Source organism: Lolium rigidum, chromosome 4, assembly GCF_022539505.1.
Source record: "Lolium rigidum isolate FL_2022 chromosome 4, APGP_CSIRO_Lrig_0.1, whole genome shotgun sequence".
Lineage (NCBI taxonomy): Eukaryota > Viridiplantae > Streptophyta > Magnoliopsida > Poales > Poaceae > Lolium > Lolium rigidum.
In genome coordinates this window covers 204553632-204575403 of record NC_061511.1, presented here as the reverse complement: position 1 = coordinate 204575403, position 21772 = coordinate 204553632, and the positions used below count along the sequence as shown (strand labels likewise).

General features: G+C 47.3%; 3 protein-coding genes across 3 annotated transcripts; 2 read left to right on the top strand and 1 right to left on the bottom strand.

The window, feature by feature from the left end:
• Positions 1-5567: 5567 nt before the first annotated feature.
• LOC124648078 (4-hydroxybenzoate polyprenyltransferase, mitochondrial-like) lies at positions 5568-8178 on the top strand. The gene is made up of 8 exons (XM_047187901.1): positions 5568-5977; positions 6373-6508; positions 6906-7027; positions 7288-7357; positions 7451-7600; positions 7675-7810; positions 7898-7994; positions 8109-8178. The coding sequence occupies exons 1-8, from the start codon at positions 5568-5570 to the stop codon at positions 8176-8178; spliced, it is 1191 nt and encodes a 396-aa protein (XP_047043857.1).
• Positions 8179-11509: 3331 nt separating this feature from the next.
• On the top strand, positions 11510-12145 carry LOC124648077 (pathogenesis-related protein 1A-like). Its single transcript, XM_047187900.1, has one exon. The coding sequence runs from the start codon at positions 11510-11512 to the stop codon at positions 12143-12145; it is 636 nt and encodes a 211-aa protein (XP_047043856.1).
• A 3149-nt stretch (positions 12146-15294) lies between these two features.
• Positions 15295-19222, bottom strand: LOC124706882 (UDP-glucose 4-epimerase 1). The gene is made up of 9 exons (XM_047238549.1): positions 18843-19222; positions 18030-18079; positions 17319-17454; positions 16726-16827; positions 16377-16604; positions 16153-16237; positions 15983-16065; positions 15792-15883; positions 15295-15686 (listed from the first exon to the last, which is right to left on the bottom strand). Exons 1-9 carry the CDS (start codon positions 19038-19040, stop codon positions 15590-15592), a joined length of 1071 nt encoding a protein of 356 aa, XP_047094505.1. The 5' UTR covers positions 19041-19222; the 3' UTR covers positions 15295-15589.
• Positions 19223-21772: the final 2550 nt, after the last annotated feature.

The window sequence follows — 21772 nt, the reverse complement described above, 5'->3', positions numbered from 1 at the left end:
TGGGATGGAGATGAAGTGGAGGTTGTTCATGCAGATGACTCGATCGAGATCTCTTTGGCTGGCATGACAATTTGGGATGCTGACGATCAAGAGCCGCTCTCTGGAATCAATCTGGACGGCTGTGAGCGCATCGAAGCTTCAAAAAACGGGGTGAGGTTGGTCTTATCCACTGGCCTGACAGAGTAGCAAGATCCAAGTCTATGGACGTACGGGGCAAGGCCGATCCCTGCGATCGGCCCCACAAAATGAAAAGCAAGGATCTCACATCAAGCATGCCACGTAGCTATAACAGAGAACCAAGAAGTTGTAAACCCTCATTAAACATTGCAATGGAAAAGGAGGCCGATTCTCGCAATCGGCCAAAATTAGCTTCAACATGTCCTCTGTCTGTGTTCAGCATTGATTTAGCAGGCGATGGAAAGCTGGGGTATGGGTTTACAGCAGCTGATGAACTAGAAGAGATTGACATTGGTCCTGGGGATAAGCCACGACCAACATTTATCAGCAAATAGTTGGATCAACAACTGCAAGGGAAGCCGATTCCAGCAATCGGCTAAAATTATTCTCACCATACGTGTTAACTGTTGTGCTATTTAGCATGGTGAGTTGTGAGACAGGCTTGTAGTTGGCTGGAAAGCCGATATCTTCAATTACTTGAAAGATCCGGCTCGGGGGGCACCTAAACGGATAAGATATAGGGCCATGAAGTACGTCCTGATTGGTGATGATATGTTCTACAGGACTTTGGAAGGGTTACTTCTCAAGTGTTTGGGACCAGCCGAGTCCAATCAGCTCTTGCATGAGGTACATGAGGGTGCCTGTGGAACTCACCAATCGGCTCATAAGATGAAGTGGTTGATCAGGCGGTCGGGATTTTATTGGCCCACTATGCTTGAAGATTGTTTCCAATACTATAAAGGGTGTCAAGCATGTCAGAAGTTTGAAAGCATCCAGATGGTGCCTGCATCAGCAATGAATCCTATCATCAAGCTGTGGCCATTCCGAGGGTGGGGCATGGATATGATCGGCAAGATACATCCTCCTTCGAGCAAAGGTCATGTATGGGTTCTGGCTATTACAGATTATTTTACCAAATGGGTAGAGGCCGTCCCTATGAAGGCAGTGAACGCGTCAGATGTCGTCGATTTTGTGAAGGAGCATGTTATCCACAGATTCGGAATTCCCCAGACTATCACGACCGATGGAGGTTCGGTTTTCGTTTCTAAGGAGTTCAGGAAATTCTGCGAGGATATGGGAATCAAGTCGATCCGATCGTCCCCGTACTACGCTCAAGCAAATGGACAGGCTGAAGCGTCGAACAAAAGTTTGATCAAGCTGATTAAGAGGAAGATCGACGAGAATCCTAGACGTTGGCACGAGGTATTGTCAGAAGCTTTGTGGGCTTATCGCATGTCGTGTCATGGAGCAATACAAACCTCGCCATACCATCTGGTCTATGGACAAGAAGCTGTGTTACCCTGGGAAATCAAAGCTGGGTCGAGAAGGGTTACATTTCAGAATGATCTAACTACTGAAGAATATGCAGCCCTGATGAGCGACAGTATTGAGGATGCAACGGAACTTAGACTTTGGTCACTTGAGAAAATCAAGGAGAATAAAGCCAAGGTGGCTCGTGCATATAATAAGAAATTGAAGCCAAAGGAGTTCCAGGTTGGTGATCTGGTATGGGAAGCTGTATTGCCGTTGGGGACTAAGGATAAAATGTATGGAAAGTGGTCTCCAAATTGGCATGGCCCGTACAAAGTCGACCAAGTTTTAAAGGGTAATGCATACATGCTAGAACAGTTGGATGGTGTGAAGTTCCCAGTGGCTGTCAATGGCCAGCATCTCAAGAAGTACTTCCCAAGCATGTGGAATGATGAGTAGTAAGATTTGGAGGCCGATACATGAATTCGGCCAGTAAATTTTTTTTAAAAAATTCTTCGGATTTTTGGGAAACAGCCGATGTACAGACATCGACTTTAGAATAAAAACAGCCGATGCGCAGTCATCGACTTTAGAGGCACAAAGCACCATGGTCAGGTATTAAGTTATTGTCTAAATTTGAGGATTGTTTGCTTCAACCTGTCTAGTTGGTTATCAGATTGGCTTTATCGGCGGCTGATGGTAAAAAGCCGATACGATGTTATCGGCTCTTGGGGGCGTTGACCACCTTTGACAATCGGAAGATGAAGAAGATATGAAATTGAATGATTGGAAGTTCAATTGGAAGAACATTTTCATTGATTCAAAGGGGATTTTACAACGAAGAGCTAATTGCTCTCAAAAGGGGTCATCTGAGTGCCTAATGCACTGCTACTAACCCTATACTACTCCCTAATCTAAGGGCCATCACTGCCCTCGTCGTCGCCGGCGCTGCTACCGGCGGGCTCTTCGTCGCTGCTGATGAAGCCGCCAGTAGAGTCTTCATCTTCCTCGTCGTCGTCATCGTCGTCTGACCAGGCCCAGCCTCGGAGGCGCTTGGCCGGCGGGTACCCGGCGGAGGAGGAGTCTTCTTCCTCAGACTCCTCCGCTTCTTCTTCCTCTTTGTCGGAGGAAATATCCGCCTCCCATGAGAGGAGGTCGTCATCGCACGCCGCTTCCAGCTCCCCATCGACGAGGAACCGGAGGTCTTCTTCCCCGACGGTGCGGGGCTCGTCGTCCTCCGACTCAATGGCGAAGTCCCATTCTCTCGCGTCCCAATACTCGGGCGCGAGAGCTCCTAGATGGCCATCTGATTGACCTCCGGCTCCAGTTCACTCGAGGAAGAGGATTAGGAGGAGGAAGAGGAAGACATGGCTACAGAGGGAGAGGGTTTTTTGGCTGGCGGCTGGTTTGGAGCAGGGGGATGAAGAGGTGAATTGTTCGATGCTGTTAAATAAAAGGAGATATAGTGGAGATTTAATGCTCGAACAGTTTCCGAGGATGTGGTGCCAAAACTATCAAATCGTGCGGAGAAGTTGAGAAGGCAAGGCGTCATGATGAAGAATACTGCGACGGTACTGCTCTGCCACGACATGACCCTTCGAAGGAAAAACAGAGTGGTTTTGAAATTATCATTACCAAAACCAGGGGGCATGTGTTATCACCAGATTTTGGCCAAATCAGGAGATGGGCCGTAAGTGAAGATGGCCGAACAAGAGGTGGTCTTGAATGGGTCCCTTCTCGGTGAGCAACCACCTCCACCATCAAACACCGATAACACAACGGCTACTTTGGATGACCTCAAGAAATTGGAGTCATCCATCGTAAGCCAAATGAAGGCTATGATGATGGAGTTGATTGCTCCAAAACCAACACCCACCATAGATCCTAAGGAAAGTACCGAGGTTCCCCCACCACAAGATAATCCCTTTCCTCTTGTTGATTTTGTCGCGCAATCGATAAAAATTCCTCAAGAGGGGGAACTTGGGGATGTTAGCACTTCATCAAAAGGGAAGGAGGAGCCACCGGTTGCGGAACATTTAAGGGGTTATCATACGATGCCACCACCAAGTGACTACACCATAAATGTTCCAATTCCTATGCCACATATCTTGTCTCATGGTGTTATCACCAGATTTTGGCCAAATCAGGAGATGGGCCGTAAGTGAAGATGGGCTTGAAGGATATACGCGTGGAGCATCTTTGAAGCGGCCTTGCACGAAGAGTTTGGGCTAGATTGCCCATGTATCTGTAAATATAGTAGATCGTATCTTAGTTAGAATTAAAGATAGAGTTTAACCCGTGCACGGTTACGTGCACGCCCGAATTAGAAAGTCCCTTGGACTATAAATATGTATCTAGGGTTATCGGAAAAGGAGGACAATCACGTTCACAACAAACACAAATCAGGCGCATCGCCACCCCTTTCTTTTGAGGGTTTCTTCCGGGTAAGCATCATGCTGCCTTGCGATCTAGGCAGTACGCGTTTATTCGTTACCTTGTGCTGCTCGTGCGGAAGCGTTGTTGATGGCGAGTAGCACTATTTATCGTAGATGTTTTGGGGCTTGCATAGATGTTTTTCTTTTGCATATCTGCTTAGCTATGCCGTCCCTCGATATCTAGCTGCCCTTACACCTATCCAGGTGTAAGGGCAGCGCCCTGCTTGTTCGTTGTTTAGTAGATCTGATCTGTTATAGTTGCTCCTTGATTCTTCAAGGATTGGTTTAATATCTGTATGGTTAGGCCTTGCAAACGGGTTGAACGATCCGATAGTGCGTTAGGTATGGTTTGTTAGTCCTAAGAGGGATGTTCCGGGAATTAACTTAATGTTGGTTTTTAGGCCTCTTTTAGGGTTAGTCTTCCATTATCTTTCGTGTCTATTAGGCTCAACTACGCGTAGGATGTTCCGATCATACGGTGAAAACCCTAAACTGTCGTAGATTGGTTTAACTTTATGTTGATCAAGCAGGAGCCCCATGTCATCGTTGACCCGACGCAAACCATGGGGCGATCGGCTCTTTGAGCCGATCCACAGGGCAACCTGAGAGCCGACCGGGCTCGTATTTAACGTTTACGTGTCTGCCATGCAGGAAACTAATCGAAGCAATCCAACACCTTCCTTACTAGGTATAGGTCAGGTGGCACGCCCTTGCAACCGCTAGGACGTGTGCCGGAACATTTGCGGGACGACGTCGAGGGACCAGGGCCCCCTGCAGTCTTGGAAGCCTCCCGGCTCTTCGTGTTGCTTAACCACTGCTCGCCAGTGGGTTTTGGCAGGCAACACATGGTTCACCGTTGCTACTTGAATCCAATAGCTTTGAACATTGGTAGTTCTTAATGCGTTCTCATGTGCGCAGCACATCCACCGAGCTTTGGCGGATCATCGAGGAAGGTTACTCACAACGAGATCCAAGAAACTTGACAAGGAGAGAAGTGGTGGATGACCAACTCAACGCCACCGCCGTCAACATGATCCACATGGCCGTCATCACTTCCAACGCTCTCCCGGATCTCTTCTCCTTCTGCGGCACCCGCCCCATGTATAATCTCTCTAGTTAGACTAGCCTAACCCTTGTCCCTACGAAAGGGATCGAGGTTGGTGGTGGCCTTTTCGATGCCGACAAGGACAACGATGGAATGGAAGTGAAGCTCGTGGAGTGACCCCTCCGTGCACTGTATTTGGAGGTACATAACCTCCTTTGTCCATCTCTCCTCCTCATCCCCTCCCTCTCTGGGTCCACCCTGTCATAGTCGTCCTAGCGACTTGCATCCCGTCCCTTGACGCTTTTTTTTACATGGAACACTCATATTCCATTAAGATAAACAACAATATAGAAGTTCTCCGTCCATGAAATTCACCTACACCCATTGCTCCAAGCTAGCAATTGTGCGTTTGCTACTTCACTTGCATGCATCTCTACATATCTTGTCGACAATGGTTGCGCATAAGTAGTACACTATCGTCTTGATGCTAAGAAATCTGCATGATCATAGCCAGCTAAATTTTAGCTAGCGAGGGCCCAATTGGCACGTGCCCTATACTCGGCCTGAAACAATACCTGGGCCGTGGGCCTAAAGAAGGAGAGAAAAAGCCTCATCAAGCCCAAAGCCCAAACCTCCAGCTCCAGCTTCAGCTTCCGTCCATGGCGCCCTCTGCTCTGCTCCGCGCCGCCGCCGCCGCCCTCCGCCGCCGCGCCCGCATCGCCGCCCCGCTCCAGTCCATCTCGCCGCTCACCCACACCCCTACGCCTCCTCCCTTTCCCTTTCCCGATCCCACCCCTATCCCCGCTGCCCGGCGGCACCTCATCACCCTAACCCGCCGGCCATGCCCGAACCCTCCCTCGGCGGCGGCATCCTCCTACTACGTCGACAGGATCTTGCTTCCCAGCACATTCTCGCGCCCTTTCTCCACCGAAGAGGGGAAGGAGGACGGCGTCCCGGCGGCGGCGTCGTGGGTGGAGAGGCGCCTCCCAGAGGCGGCGCGCCCGTACGCGATGCTTGCCCGCCTCGACAAGCCCATCGGTACCTGGCTCCTCGCCTGGCCCTGCATGTGGTAGGCTCACTGCTACTACTGGCACCATTGCATAGAACTAGGGTTAATTTGTGCTCAGCATCAGCATGATCACTTCACTTGAGACTTTTTGGGTGGACAAAGAAAATAATGGATCCACTCATTGTTCATACTTTCTAGTTCATGCTCAATCAATCTTGTCATCAATCTTGTCTTGGGTTTTAGGAGGTTTCCAAGGATCAATGTAAACAGTTGATAAAACTCGAAAAAAAATGTAAACAGTTGACGGCTCAACGTGCCACTCTTTTATGGTTTGTTACTACTGCTTCGTGGGCGTCTCTTTGTCACTATGTTGATAAGATCGTTAGTTGAAAATAATGTAAACAAACGCATTGCACATTTTTTCTCGAAAAGCTCATGCCACCTTTGCTTTGTAGGTCAATCGCAATAGCGGCAATGCCGGGGGAGCTCCCTGACTTGCAAATGTTGGGATTGTTCGGGTGTGGAGCTATCCTTCTCAGGGGTGCTGGTTGCACAGTGAATGATCTTCTCGACCGCGACATTGATAACAAGGTGAGTTTGTGTTTCTCTAGTTTGTTGCAGACAACGTCCTCAGACATTGGATGCCACTGAAAACTGCTGTTCAGATTCTTGCAGATGTGAAAGCTCGACTGCAATTTCATACTATGTGTTGTACTATTATATGCTTTATCTTTTTTGGACCAGCAATGTAGCAAAATTAAGTGTGAAATGTCAAGATCATAGTGTAAGTAGCAGGTACATGAAACACCATAGTGAAACCATGGAGAGGAAAATATGATAACCTTTACACAAGTTGGATGTATGGTGAACACTTAGATTACTTCTTCTGCTACTGGTGCACTACTTCCCTCGATTGGATCTTGCAATCAAGTGATGACGGATATCCTCTGGTGATCGCATGCCATTCACCAATATGTTAATTGTGTAGGTTGAGCGCACCAAAAGCAGGCCTTTTGCTTCAGGTGCTCTAACCCCTACCCAAGGAGTGTGCTTCCTTGGATCACAGCTACTGCTGGGATTGGGCATTCTTCTCCAGCTGAACAACTTTAGGTAAATTGCGTCTTCTTTGCTAGTGTGGCCAGAATGCAGTTAGTCTGTTTTGGATGCTCCAAAGTGTAACCGCACAAACTGTATAGTAATTGACATTTTGTGGAATTCATATAAAGAAGCTTTACGACCCTAACACATGTCGGTTGGCCTATTTTGAATTTATTAACTTCCACAGACTCCCAAGGAACGGCGGCTTGCCAAATGCATTTTGTTGCCATTATACAGTATTCGCTTCTGAATTTGTCTCATTTTCTATGTAGCCGTGTTCTTGGGGCATCTTCTCTTCTTTTGGTGTTTACTTATCCCCTGATGAAGAGGTTCACATTTTGGGTATGTAATACTTCTATGACAGGCTATACTACCATGATCATGCTTACACTCACTGAGTGATCACTTAATTACTTCCGATGCAATTTTTAACAGCCTCAGGCGTTTCTTGGCTTGACCTTCAACTGGGGAGCTTTGTTAGGATGGGCTGCTATCAAAGGAAGCCTAGACCCTGCAGTCATCGTTCCACTGTATACTGCCGGTATATGCTGGACGTTGGTGTACGATACCATATATGCACATCAGGTATTTTAGTAGTAGTGTTCTTTTATATCCAATCTGAGCAAAAGCATTGATTCTTATGCCCATACCTGCATCAGGACAAAGAAGATGACCTGAAAGTAGGTGTTAAGTCCACAGCATTAAGGTTTGGAGATTTGACCAAGCAATGGATCAGTGCCTTTGGTGCTGCATCGATTGGCAGCTTGGCGCTCAGTGGCTACAACGCTGAGCTTGGTTGGTGCTCATTTTCAGAGTGTGATGCTCTATAGAGCTTATATAGTTTTTAACCTATTGACAAATAACTTTGACCATGTTCGACAGCATGGCCCTACTACCCTCTTCTGACAGCCGCAGCTGCACAGCTGGCATGGCAGATTTCAACAGTCGACTTGTCTGACCGCGCAGACTGCAACAGAAAGTATGTTTCTTTACATTGAAATCATGGAGATTTAGTACAGATGGTGTGTTTATTGGTTTGTTAGACCGCTTATGAAGTGCTTAAACTCATTGAGTTTTCATCTCTATTCTGCAGATTTGTGTCAAACAAGTGGTTTGGAGCTCTTGTATTCTGGGGGATTGTTTTTGGGCGACTTACATCATGATACATTTTTATAGTTCTGATAGAACCAATACATTTCTGTGGCTAGTGTGCAGACAGACAATTTATTTAGGGTCTACTAGAGAGTGAACATATGTAAGTTTTTTCCATCTCATTACTTGTGCTTTTGTGAGTTTCTTCTCTGCTGAACATGAAAGGCAAACCCTGATGATAAGTTTTTATGTTCTAGGAAGGTTTTCTCCTAGGCATCCCAGGGCTTTATTCCACATTCTGCTCGCACTGATAAACAAGGATTCAGAGAAAACACATTGTTGTAAAACACATTGTTGTGCATTGATGTAATTATTCTGATATATGAACTCTCCATGACACAATATCACGATCAGTGATAGTCCTTGAGGAACAAAATTACGATTCGGTTGAAACACTGAGTATTTTTGGAGGTGCTAACCTGTTGGTTTTTTTTTTCATTATATTTTCACACATGTAGCCCAGTACAGCAGGGGAAAAACACTTACTGTAGTAACTCAAGCCTGCCAATTGGTTCATGATCCCATTTGACAGGCTTTTGAGGTATAGTTTTCTTTAATTGGTAAATGAACTCTGTGCCACCATTATACTGCCAGATTAGGCAAAGTGTATTTTGTTCCTAGTGTTGTAACATATAGATACGTGTATCCTGTGTCGGTGAACTAGCTATTACTATATTGTTAACTTTATTTAATATGAAGAGAATTATTTATTTCAAAATTTCTTTTAAGAAAGTTTGTGTCTGTTGAGCGCCACTGGAATCACCCGTATTGTGTTCTCGAAAACAGAACCATCCTTATTCTGTGAGGAATATTAAAAGCGAGGACCCAATGATTGCTGCTTGTTTAATTATCACTACTCAATGAAAAAGGCAATGCCAAAGAAGAGCTTAGCTTATTCAGTTTCCAGATGTAAGTGATGTCTTCTTGGTAGAGCTCCTTGCTGATAGTTCTTTCGAGATCCCCAGGCTGCACACTACGTGGCGACTGAAGGCTGCAGTGTTTGGGTAAGAACTGGGTTTTTTTTTTATCATAGTAGTACATCTTCAAGAGTATTTGAATAGTATGTTTACATCGTTTACTGAACTGCGTTTTTCTTTCTTTCAACTACAAACAGTGCATCCGTTTTCAGTGAAGTTAATTTGTGGTGTCAGTTAAAACTTTTACATGGAAATAACAACTGCATGTTCAGGATCAGTGCTTATATTACTTAATGGTTGCAGCTGTAACGGGTCAGAAGCAGAGCTCAAGCAGGCATATGGTTGTAAAATGGTCTTATCTATCTACAAAGTTCATCCTCACCATAGAAAGGGATACACAACCGAAACACTCGATCAAGGGCCTTAGAATCCTATATAACTAAGACGTTCATCCCCACTATCATATTTCTCTTAACATGCAACTATGCCACATCAGCAGGCCCACCACTAACTTATTTCTTCTCTAAGTATGCAGCTAATTTCCGTTACTTCATTCTTCTTTTCGTTTCTTTGAGAATTTTCCATGCAATCATGGTTCCTGAGATTAGTACTAGCCATATCTTCGAGCCCATAACCTTCCAGGCCACTCAGTGCTGCTCATCAATTTTCAAATTTATTTTTTCTTCTATTCACAAGTCTTCGTCTGTGCCTCTTCCCCTCCTTGACGTTACCTTTCACCACTTACTCCGTGTCTTGTCTTCTTCTCTCTTCAACCTATAAGACTGCCTTTTTGTCCTTCACTTTGAGACCTGCCTCCAGTCCCAACACAAATGCCACACCGTCTGATTCATCCTACCGTGAACGACTTTGACTTTCTGCTTGCTCAGGGTCTCCCTCCCCGTTCCCAAGTAGCATGCGCTCATCGTAGATTGCCACAGCAAAAAGGTCCACGAAGGTCCTGCTCAACGGCTTGTAGTTCTGATTGGATCATAAGCCTTCCTCTTGAACTGAAGTAATGGAGATAAGAGAAATTTCGTCTGGAATCTGGCGTGATCCTGCTCCTATGGTTGGTAATATCCAGAAATGCCTTCTCCTCTTATCGTCATCTTCATGTTTTCAGCATGGTAAGTGCTTGATAAAATTCCAAAGCGAGCATACAGAGAGTTATTCTTTTTGGTCTGGGTTCACTTTGTGTGTATTTGTCAAAGAAAAAACTTCACTTAGTAGTTCAATTGTATGGGGTTTCCAATTAACTATAGGCTTATTGCATTGTCTTCTCTTACCTGCAGGCTACATGTACAAACACGAGGCTGCAGTCCTTGGAGTTAGCAGATACAATATTGGTACGAATGATTATTGCGTATAATCCTAGATATGTTTACAACAATGGTGTGTAATGTATTAGAACTATGTATAAGAATTTAAACCTTATTATTTGGTGGAAGGTTTCTGGACTTCAAAAAGAATCATGCAGGAGTTATTATTTGAGTTTACGAGTTTAGCTAATCTCCTAATTATTCTTGAGCAGTGCTATACGTACGACTAATTCCATCTGAAGCATGTACAAAACTCTGGTTGAACGGAGGTAGATTGCACGAAGAGCCATTCCGATTGTTCTTTATGTATCAATGGGCTACTAGATCCGTTGTTCTATTAAAAGACCTAATCTGAAGTTATAACTCTTTGTGTGAATATAGTAGGAATAAAATTTTGCGATCTCCAATGAAAGATTATTGGCAAAAGTACACTTGCTTGAAGACCAAATGTAAATGCACGATGTATTTGATTTTATTTAGAGGTCACTTAAGATAAGCTGAGTACACACACCACTCATTCTATATATTATACAGTGTAAACTACAACGATTTAAAAGCCTGAACAGACTACCAGGTGTGAGAACGTTATTTTAGTGATAGATCTTATTACGTTTGCATATGCCTAATTGTGTTTCCATGCGTCGAAAATGTTAGCGTCAAGAACTTAACTTCAATTTCATCTTCATTTTGACCTTTCTATGCAGATAATTCTTTCGCGCTAATTTTGAAATGCAAAAACTTCCGCAACAACGTGCGGGGTATTTTCTAGTTAGCAGAACAGAGGGCGTCCACCCCTCAAAAAAAAAAAAAGGGGGGCGTCCACATTTGGAGCATCTCCCTTGTCTAATTTGGCATTGGGAAAATAGAGAAGTTGTGAGACAAGGTTTTGAGCATATTGAGCGGTCAACACAAAGCGAGCGAGGCACATGCAATTTGCCGCCTAGCTAAGCTAGGTTTGGTGGCTAACCTCGTGTGAGCCATCCAATTTTGGGGATAACTGGATTGGCTAATAATAAGGTAGGGAACGCATGCAAGCTTAAGAGACTCTCTCATGCAAGCACAAGAGACTCTCTCAGGCGATAAACTAAGGAAGAAACAAACAAACAAACATGGAGCGCGGCGCCATGCTGCCGCTCCTCCTTGTGGTGGTGCTGGTGCAGGTGGAGGCGCTCGCCGCCGTGGGCACGTCGTCGCTCGACTACCTCGGCGGTAATACCAAGGCCAACAGCAAGCAGCCTTTTCTGAAGCGCGAGGACGAGTTCTTCGCGACGGTGGCCAAGAAGCTGGGTCTGCGCTCCTTCACCGGCGGCCGCGGCACCTACAAGTCGATGGCCAAGGAGTTCCTGGACGCGCACAACCGCGTGCGCGCCAAGTACGGCGTGCCCCCGCTGCGGTGGAGCAACAAGCTGGCCCGTTACGCGCGGCGGTGGTCGGCAGCGCGGCGGTACGACTGCGTGATGATGCACTCGCCGGCGCCACCCTACGGCGAGAACGTGTACGAGGGTAGCGGGTGGGACTGGCATGCGGTGGACGCAGTGTCGGACTGGGCCAGCGAGGCCTCCTTCTACGACTGGCGGGCCCAGGCCTGCCACCCGGGCCAGGAGTGCGGCCACTTCAAGCAGCTCGTGTGGAGGACAACCAAGTACGTGGGCTGCGGACGGGCCGAGTGCTACAACGGACACTCCTTCTTCACATGCTCCTACGACCCAGCAGGAAACTACAAGGGAGAGGAGCCGCTCACATAAATTACTTATTACCACCACTACTTTTTTTTTCTTATCTACTCTTCTACTATCTACTACCTAATCTAATATAATGTGGCTGGCCTACACAACATAATTATAATTTCGTTTCATCTCTTGTTAGCAATATTTCTCTAATCAATATATCGATTCGGGCCCAACAAACATATATATTTTGGTGTGCTGCATATATGCTCTCCATACTATATGATTGGCCGGATAATATTTGGCGCGCGACAATTAATTATGCTTCCAACTTTTAGTTTGGTATTTTAGACATAAATAATTTACTCAATAAACTTGGTTAAACTTTAAATCATTTGACATTTTCAAAAAATCACATATATTCCAACACGAAAAATAGAGAGCGTTGTATTCCAGCACTGGCTTCGGACAGAAAGTTCATTCAGGGTAAAACAAAAGAAAAAAAAGACTCCATTGTATTCCAGCACTAGCATCAGAAACAAAATAGTTCATTCCAGTGCAAGGTTTTTTTTTTTTTTGAGTGTTCACCGGGAGGAGCAAAGCTCCCACCTGAATATATTTCTAATTGCGTTACAAGGACAGGGGTGAAAAACGGCCCCAGGGTTTTGGCAGCAGTGTTACAAGGGGAGGGGAGACACATCCAACGCAAGGGGATGAACTCAAGGAAAAAAACAGCCAAAAAGGAATTACAATCGGACAGGTGGGAGGTAAGTGAGCCACAGGTCGACGTCGGCGCGGTGATCTAGAGGAAGCCAAGCTCGCCAGAGGACTGCGTCATCACGACACCGTTTGCGAATCAGAGAGAGCGAGGGGAGGAGCCCTTCAAATACAACGTCGTTCCGGTGTTTCCACAGGTGCCAGAAGCAGAGCAGGCGAAGAGTCGATGCCGTGCGAGAAGGGGTAGAGGCCGCCAGGGGCAGGCAGTGGCCATGGAGATCGTGGCATCCGCGGCGATGGGAGGAGCGCCAAGAGCGGCCCAGAACTGTCGGGCGAAGCGGCAGTGGAACACGATGTGAGCAGGCCTCTCCAGGTGGTCGTCGCAGATGGGGCAACGGCTACCCTCCGCGTCCAGGATCCCTTTCCGGAGCAGGTTTGAGCGGCATTGGATGCGGCCCTTCATCAGCAACCAGGCGAAGAACTTGACACAGGGCGGGGCGGAGTTGTGCCAGACAAAATCGGCGTGCTCGTCACGGACGCCACCGTCGGAGCAGATCTTGTACAACGCACTTGTCTTCAAGCGTCCGCCCTCTCGAGCGCACAGGGGAAGAGTGCGGCTGTCCGCAGCCCCAGACATGCGAGTACTGCGCATGAGCAGCAGCAGCTCATCTCACTGCCGAGCGGCCGTTGTCGAAAGCCTAGCCACCAGGAAGGAGTCGATGCCAGCACGGAGGACCAGCTGGACAGAGGCCAAGGGAGCCGTACAGTGGGAGAAAAGCTCGGGCATCACCGTGGAGAAGACGCCGCGGGGAAGCCAGTGACCGTGCCAAAAGGTGGTCCGTGCATCATCGCCAATCTGCACACGCGATATGGCGCGGTAGAGCGGGAGGAGCCGCTTGAGGGACGCCCAGTGGGAGCCGCAGAGTACCGTAGAGAGACGAGCCGTGTCATCCAGAGGAGTATCAGAGAGGGAGGCCCAAACCCAACGTGGCCACGATTCGTTGGGAGCGGTGTAGAGACGGTGCAGGAGTTTGGCGAGGAGGCAGTTGTTCTGGACCTGCAGGGAGCGCACTCCAAGCCCTCCTTCATCCTTGGAGCGGCACACCATGTCCCACACCACCAAGCACTTAGCACCTAAGACACGATCCGTAGCAGCCCAGAGAAAGGCTCGACGGAGCTTGTCCAGCGCCGTGATCACCCCAGGAGGGAGTTCCATCGCGCCCATGGCGAAGGTGGGGAGGGCGTCCAACACCGCATTCAGCAGCACAAGACGGCCGCCAGGAGAGAGCAGAAGGGCACGCCACCCCGAGAGGTAGCGGTCGGCCTTGGCAATGAGAGGCGCAAAATCGGCGATGCGAAGCTTTTCAGCGGAGAGGGGCAGACCAAGGTAGGTCTTGGGGAACCCTTCGACGCGGCATTGGAGAGCAGCCTGGATCTCGTCGAGCACAGCGGCATCAACATGCATGGGGACGAGCGTGCTCTTATGGTAGTTGATCGTGAGCCCAGTTGCTGCCCCAAACTGGTCCAAGAGGAGCTTGAGTCGCCGCGCCGCCGCGTCATCCGCGCGGACGATGATGAGTGTATCATCCACGTACTAGAGGACGGGGTAGGGCGCGCCGTCCACCAAAGGGTGTTGCAACATGTCGTCATGGCGCACAAGCCGCTGCAGCACATCCACCATTAGCAGGAACAGGTAGGGAGACAAGGGGTCCCCTTGCCGCAGCCCGTGCATAATCTTGATCCACTTCCCCGGGACGCCGTTGAGGAGGATAGCCGAGCGCGACGAAGAGAAGAGCGAATCCATCCAATCACACCAAAGCGGAGGGAACCCACAAGCGAGCAGCACAGTACGCAGGCTGGCCCAGTTCACCGAGTCGAAGGCTTTGGCAAAATCGAGCTTGAGCACGACGCATGGCGCGCGACGGCGGAAGCATGTCTGCACGAGCTCCGTGGCGAAGATGAAATTCTCATAGATGCTCCGGCCGTTAAGGAAGCCTGTTTGGTCGGCGTCGATGAGCCTCCCGATCTGCCGCTGGAGGCGAATCGTGAGAGCTTTGCTGAGCGTTTTGACGCTGCAGTTCTGCAGGGACATGGGGCGGAACGAGCTCAGCGACAGCTGCCCTGCGACTTGGGGAGGAGCACGATATGCAAGCGGTTGATCCTCTCCAGGTCCAAAGCGCGGGAGTGAAATTTTTCGAACAGCCGAAGCAGTCTGGGCTGACCATGCTCCAAGCGGCCTTGTAGAAGCCTGGCCCAAGCCCATCTGAGCACTGGAACGGTCCAGGGACAGAAGGGCGGCCTCCACCTCCCAGCGCAAGGTTCAGAGGCATTTTTGATTCAGTCCATGCACATGTAGAACTGCCAAGAACAATCCATGCATATATAAACATATTCATAAACATGTTCAGCAGCATAATTATTATATCAGAAAAGTGGATTGCATTTCGGTATTCGAGTACCAAATTCATAGATGACAACATCAATTCAGTGTAAAAATAAGCGATGCTGAATAATCAACAAACCAACAATATATATTTATATCAATATAGTTATTCCTCAACTGACAAAGTATTTTTACAAAGGTTTCTTATTTCTACTCCACACTTGAGACTCACTGTATTAGTTCTAGCACGACAGATATAATAATTATGCTGCTGCCTGGTCCGACTCCCTATACACATTAGTGTTCTTCCTCTCTCTGTGGTAGATAAATAGATGGATCATGGCGACTATATATATTGGTTATTACTACTGGTTCTCCGGGTCTAGTAATATCTCCCGAGCAAGGATCATGGATTGAGTCAATCAGTGGTGGCCATTGTCGCTGGTACCGTATCCGTATGGGTTCTTGCTCGCCCAGTTCCACAGGTCTCTGCACATCTCGTCCACCCCAAACTTTGCCCTGTTTCATCATTGGCATCATCTTGTGTTAGCACCCACAAGTATATAAACCCCAAGTAGCAGGTAGGTCATGTGGTCAAAAGAAATAAGAGGGTGGCACACTTACTTCCATTTGAGCTCCTTCTCAGCCTTGGTAGTCATAGCATACACAATCTCTGCATCTCCAGGTCTTCTTCCAGCATAAACAAGAGGGATTTTCTGTCAAAAGTTGGAACACATTATTATTGTTAGTACTAGCACCTGAGCAGAGCATATATATGCATACAATATTTGTGCTGATTGTCAGTTTAGTGGTACCTTTCCGCAAGCCTTTTCGAACGCGGCAACCATCTCCAGCACAGATGTCCCCTTTCCAGTGCCCAGGTTGTACACTTCACACCCTGCAATTCAGTTCTTCCATTAGTGACTACAACAACTTTCTTCAGGTAACCGAGAATATCAGTCAGCTCTACCGTCACGGTCGGTACCTATTCTGTCCGAATCTTCGTAGAGCTTCCTGAGGGCTGCTATGTGACCGTCAGCCAGATCGACAACATGTATGTAATCACGCACCTGCAGCAATCATGAGTTCACATACCCATAGTAGTTAGAATCTGGAGGAAACAAACGACAATGATTCTAGCTACCTTAATCATGCAGGAAATGATTGATCAGTTGGTCAGTTAAGGGTTAGATGACAGAGGACACATACCCCTGTCCCATCCTTGGTGTTGTAGTCGGTCCCGTAGACCGTCAGCGCCGGCCGCCTCCCGACCGCAACTTGCTGGACGTAGGGCATCAGGTTGTTGGGGACACCAAGGGGGTCCTCGCCGATGTAGCCGCTCGGGTGAGCGCCGACCGGGTTGAAGTACCTGAGCAGTATGATCTTCCAGTCGGGGTCCGAGCGCTGAAGGTCACGGCAGATGTCCTCGATGATCAGCTGCGCAAACAAATAATTGCCAGGTTAATCAGACCAGATTTGTTTTTACGGTGTAGCCAATGACCATCTACGGAAAATCGAGAATTGATTGGCAACAAAGAACAAGTGCTGGTTAGTGTACCTTAGTTCGTCCGTAAGGGTTCATCGCGGAGAGCGGAAACTCCTCGGTGCAGGGCACTTCCTTGGGCCACCCGTAGACCGTGGCCGATGACGAAAACACCAGCTGCAGATGTGAAAGCAGAGAAGTTTAGCGTCCGGAACAGATGATAATGACTGCTGATGCACTACTTAACAACACCACACGAAGGTTCTGCTTTAAGTAATGGACCAATTAACTAATTTACAATACTTTTTCAAAAGAAGTTTAGCTTATGTTATACTGTCCTGAGGCATAACATATTCAGAGCGAACAAACAAAGACCAACTTTCAAACTGTTGCATTCTTTTTACAACCATATTCCTACAAACATAGGCTGTAGCAACAGAAAATGCTATACTAGTAGCCAACAACACAAGGCTGGACCAGCTAGCACATTCATTCAATTCAAGACGAGCGGTGTACGTGAGAGAGATTATCAGAGCCACAGCTGGTCCAGCCCAGCCAGCCAACGGCAACGCTCACTCACTCACTCACAGGTATCCTGTGACGGCCCCAGCAGCAATGCATGGAAACGAAAAAGACAAAAGACAGAAAAGGAGGGGAAGGGTATATACCTTCTTGCAACCATGTGCAGCCATGACTTGTAGGAGCGTGATGGTGCCGATGAGGTTGTTGTCGTAGTAAAGTAGCGGCTTGGCCACGCTCTCGCCGACGGCCTTGAGCCCGGCGAAGTGGATAACGGCCTCGAACCTGCACAGCACAAGTTTCAGAACCTGACGAATGACGCGCATAGAAGAAATTAATTAACACCTGAAAACGGCGAGCAATCGATCAGTGTGCCCGGCCAAATGGATCATAGTACAGTACTTGTTTTAGCAATTTATTATATTTGATAAGCTATGATTATGACAAAGTGTGCATTGTACGTAGGAGGAATATGCAAGGGCATAACCGCCAGGCTCCAGCTGCATGCATGCCTGGGAGAATAGAGACAACTTTCCAGCTCTAGAGAAACCAACTCATCGTCAATGAACGAATCGTCCAGCAGCTTACTAGCTAGGAGATGACACCTACCGTAATCAATGAACGATACAAAGCCAGGAAACGAACTAGCAGATACGCCTGGCACGACGGACTAATCAATCAATCAGGGGATCGATCCCATTTCAGGTAGGAATAGTTAACTGAACCTTGGAACGGGCCCATAGAAAGAAACCGCCGCTCTGATGATGACGGGGCTAATAGAATACTAGTAGTACTAGCATAACAAAGTGCAGACAGGATATTTTGCGTTTGAAACCAGAATACTACATTCAAATGCCTACCTTTGTGCAGAGAAGATTTCGTCCAGGGCGGCCTTGTCGCGGAGGTCGACCTGCAAAACCGAGCCAAAAATTAACATGAGCAATCTGTAATATACTGACAAAAGAAATGAAGATAAACCCATAAAAGCTGACTGCTGTATTGAAAGGAATGTGATCAATTTGAGGCGTGTGTGTGTATTAAGGAGTCAAATCAATTTGATCGTGAATCACGGCTGGAGTTAGGCTGGTTGCGATGGGGACTATGCGCGTTGTTTCCGTTTCCATGGTCACATGCATGTGGCGCGGAGACGGAGACCACAAGAAAAGGAAAGTAGAGAGGAAACCGCGCTCGCGCGGGAGTTAATAACTGAGTACGCGTCCATGGCGTGACCCGCCGGCCCTCCCGCCAGGCGTGATCCCGCCACCGAAAAAGGGAAACGTAATTAAAACCCCATCCTCATTTTACGTGTCTTGCTCTTGTGTAAAGGGAGAATGGAATCGTCTAGAGTGGGAGACCGGCCGGGCTCTAATTCCAACAAGTTCCTTCAAAATAATAATAATAATATTGCTCTACTAATATCTATATCTTAATAAAAACTGAAGGAATTATATTGGAGTAATTAAAAGGAAAGAGTTTGTTTTTGTTTTTGTAACTGCTTCCCAGATGATTATAACACACAAAAAATTAAAACAAAACAGAAGAGAGGAGGAACCGAAATCAATCTCATCTCTCGACAGAGAAGATCGAGTAACGATCGATTGGAACGAGATGTATAGTAGTAGAGAATCAAAGAAAAACTGGGGAGGGAGAGGCAGGGCGGGTGGCGCGCGCACCTTGCGGAAGTCTAGGTTCTTGGCGTTGTGCGGTCCTGCGAGTTCGCGGACGCGGTGGAGGGCGGCCTCGGAGGCGTTGTCGAGGGAGTCGACGACGACGACGCGGAAGCCCTGGAGGAGGAGCTGCAGCACGGTGTGGCTGCCGATGTAGCCGGCGCCGCCCGTGACGAGGATCGTGCGAACGAGCGCAGACACCATCCTTGTTCTTGTTGCTGGAATTCTCTTTGCTTGTGGAGAGATATGATGGAGGGAGGGAGGGTACGAGATGGGAATGGGATGGGGAGGAGGGATCGATTGGGGTTTTATGGGGGAGGGAGGGAGCAGTTTTGTTGGTTCGAGGAGTTGTGTGCAGGTGCGTCTTCTTCGTCTTCGTCTTCCTCTTCTCTCCAGAGGCCAGAACAGAGCACAGCCGTTAAGCCTGCCTGGGACGGACGGATATATATCGATGGAGACGACGCCGCCGTCTGTGTGCGGGTCCCACCCACCGTCCGTTCCGGTCTCACGACGGTTTCTTCTGATTCCAATCAACCAACGCCACATCCGCATCGCTCAGCCGTCCACGTGTACCCACCCTCATCCAGGGACGGATATCCCGCCTGCGTACTACTAGTAGGTGCTGGACTTCCTTCGCAATGACAACGCCTCAAACCCAATTTCTTTTTTCTTTCTTTATCCCGCAACGGAATTTCCTCCCCATATATTTATATAACTTACTACTGTATGGTGATAGACTTCCTTTAATTTCATATCGCAATCAACCCTGATTTCTTCCCAACGCATGACTTTTCTATCGATCCCAATGTTTATTTTAGACACGCGCGTCAATCCTCCTCCTTTTCATAGTTATCTGATTTGGGCAACTTGCTCTCCAGCTCCACGCACCAATCTTCTTCTATCTCCCTCCGCCATCCATCCTTGCACAACGGAATCCATCTTCTCAGTAGACGAGCAATCATTCGCCAGAAACCGATCACTACGTATAGCGAATGGTATGAATAGGTTACATAAGCATTCAGCTCCCAAACAAACCATTTGATCTGGTTCCTCATTCAGATTTATCTGTTGCACAATAGACTTTAATTCATCCCACTGCACCATTTATGTACCATCGAATACTCTCTCGTCCAATACTTCACAAATTGTTTTGGTTTGTTCATTACCAATAATATATAATGCCCATAAATCAATAGCGAGGCTACTACCTCCGAATCATTGATCCTCCGAGAATTTAACATTTCCGCCCATTCCCAACCAGCCATATTGATACCCAAAATTATATACAACTGTCAATGCATCATTTGAATATTTTTTCTTTTTTTCTCTGGTACATTTGTATCTATATTAGACACTAGGGTTTACAAGAAGCTCTCACTCAATTTTATATGGAGCTACTCCGTGGCCTGAGACGGTCCACATGGCAATACCATCCTCTATCCTCGCAAAATTTGCAACAACATGGTAGACATGGAAACAACTGCTATGTAAATTTATACCCTTATAATTACCAAACTAGCTAGATAAGTAAAATGATCATGTTTGTACCATATACCATACCAAAGCGCCCGTAGCGTATCTTTCAACGATCCATCCACTATATTTTCTCTTTTTTCTTTGGAAAATATTCTGACAAATACACCTTTTTAAAGGTATATCTTAAAAATCATACTATTTGTAGCTACTAGTAGTATTAGCTAGCAAGTAGCAATGGGTCCGAAAAGTGATTTTGGCTCCCGAGCTCCAGTGCTCTCGCTATTTTTAAAAAATTAAAAAGATGTTTATAAGTTATTAAAAAAATTGAAACATAATTCTGGAGATTGTCAGTGATACATCTCACAATCAAGCAAAATTTTAACCCAAAATTCTTTTTTTACTTTGTGCTAGACAAAAATAATAAAATCTGACATGTTTTTGGAGATTTGAAAATAACTACTCAGATCTGCATTTTTTTCATTTTTGTGTAGCTTAAAATATAAACTATTTGAAATTGATACTTTACACGTTTGTGGGATATATTATTGGCTATATGCAGATTTTTTCAGATATTTTTTAAACTCAAAAATATGATTTTTGGTTTATATGAAAAATGAGATCACTGGTGTCCATGTACACTAAATCTCTATCCCAACAGATCTGGCTATAGCTAAGGTAAAAAACAAATCTATTGAGAAGGGCAAAATTTTATACTACCTAGTGTAGAAGAGATATTGGAGATTGCACAGCACCAATAGGGCCGGCTGCTCATATATATAGGCGGACACATGTACAATTACAGGTACAACCCTGAGAAAACACGGGGACCTATACCTATACAATATGTTACTCAACACCCCCCGCAGTCGAAGGGTCGGCACCGACACATAGACTGGAGCGAAACTCCGGAAAAGTCGTGGACGGCAATCCCTTCGTCATGATATCGGCAAACTGCTGAGACGTCGGTACGTGAAGAACTCGAACGCGACCGAGGGCAACTTGCTCACGAACGAAGTGGATGTCCAACTCGATGTGCTTGGTGCGCCGATGATGAACAGGGTTGGCGGAGAGGTAGACGGCCGACACGTTGTCGCAGAAGACCACCGTAGCCTTGTCAACAGGACAAGAGAGCTCGGACAGAAGCTGGCAAAGCCACGTGCACTCGGCCACAATGTTGGCCACATCGCGGTACTCGGCCTCAGCACTGGAGCGAGACACGGTGGGCTGCCTCTTGGAGGACCAAGAGACAAGCGACGAGCCGAGGTAGACGCAGTAACCGCTGGTGGAGCGTCGCGTGTCCGGGCATCCCTCCCAGTCCGCGTCCGAGTAGGCGACGAGGTCGGTCGACGTCGAGGGAGAAGCATGCAACGACAAGCCATAGCCCAAGGTACCACAGACGTAGCGTAGAATCCGCTTCACCGCGGCCCAATTAGCATCCCGAGGAGCATGCATGTGCAAGC

What these genes read in the sequence shown, in the direction of transcription:
- LOC124648078 (XM_047187901.1), top strand. Translation starts at nt 5,568, where the DNA reads ATGGCGCCCTCTGCTCTGCTCCGCGCCGCCGCCGCCGCCCTCCGCCGC. An exon ending in CTCGCCTGGCCCTGCATGTG is followed by an intron (nt 5,978 to 6,372) that starts GTAGGCTCACTG and finishes TTTGCTTTGTAG; the next exon opens with GTCAATCGCAATAGCGGCAA. An exon ending in ATACCATATATGCACATCAG is followed by an intron (nt 7,601 to 7,674) that starts GTATTTTAGTAG and finishes TACCTGCATCAG; the next exon opens with GACAAAGAAGATGACCTGAA.
- LOC124648077 (XM_047187900.1), top strand. Translation starts at nt 11,510, where the DNA reads ATGGAGCGCGGCGCCATGCTGCCGCTCCTCCTTGTGGTGGTGCTGGTG.
- LOC124706882 (XM_047238549.1), bottom strand. Translation starts at nt 19,040, where the DNA reads ATGGTGTCTGCGCTCGTTCGCACGATCCTCGTCACGGGCGGCGCCGGC. An exon ending in ACACCAAGGATGGGACAGGG is followed by an intron (nt 16,238 to 16,376) that starts GTATGTGTCCTC and finishes TGATTGCTGCAG; the next exon opens with GTGCGTGATTACATACATGT. An exon ending in TCGAAAAGGCTTGCGGAAAG is followed by an intron (nt 15,884 to 15,982) that starts GTACCACTAAAC and finishes AACTTTTGACAG; the next exon opens with AAAATCCCTCTTGTTTATGC.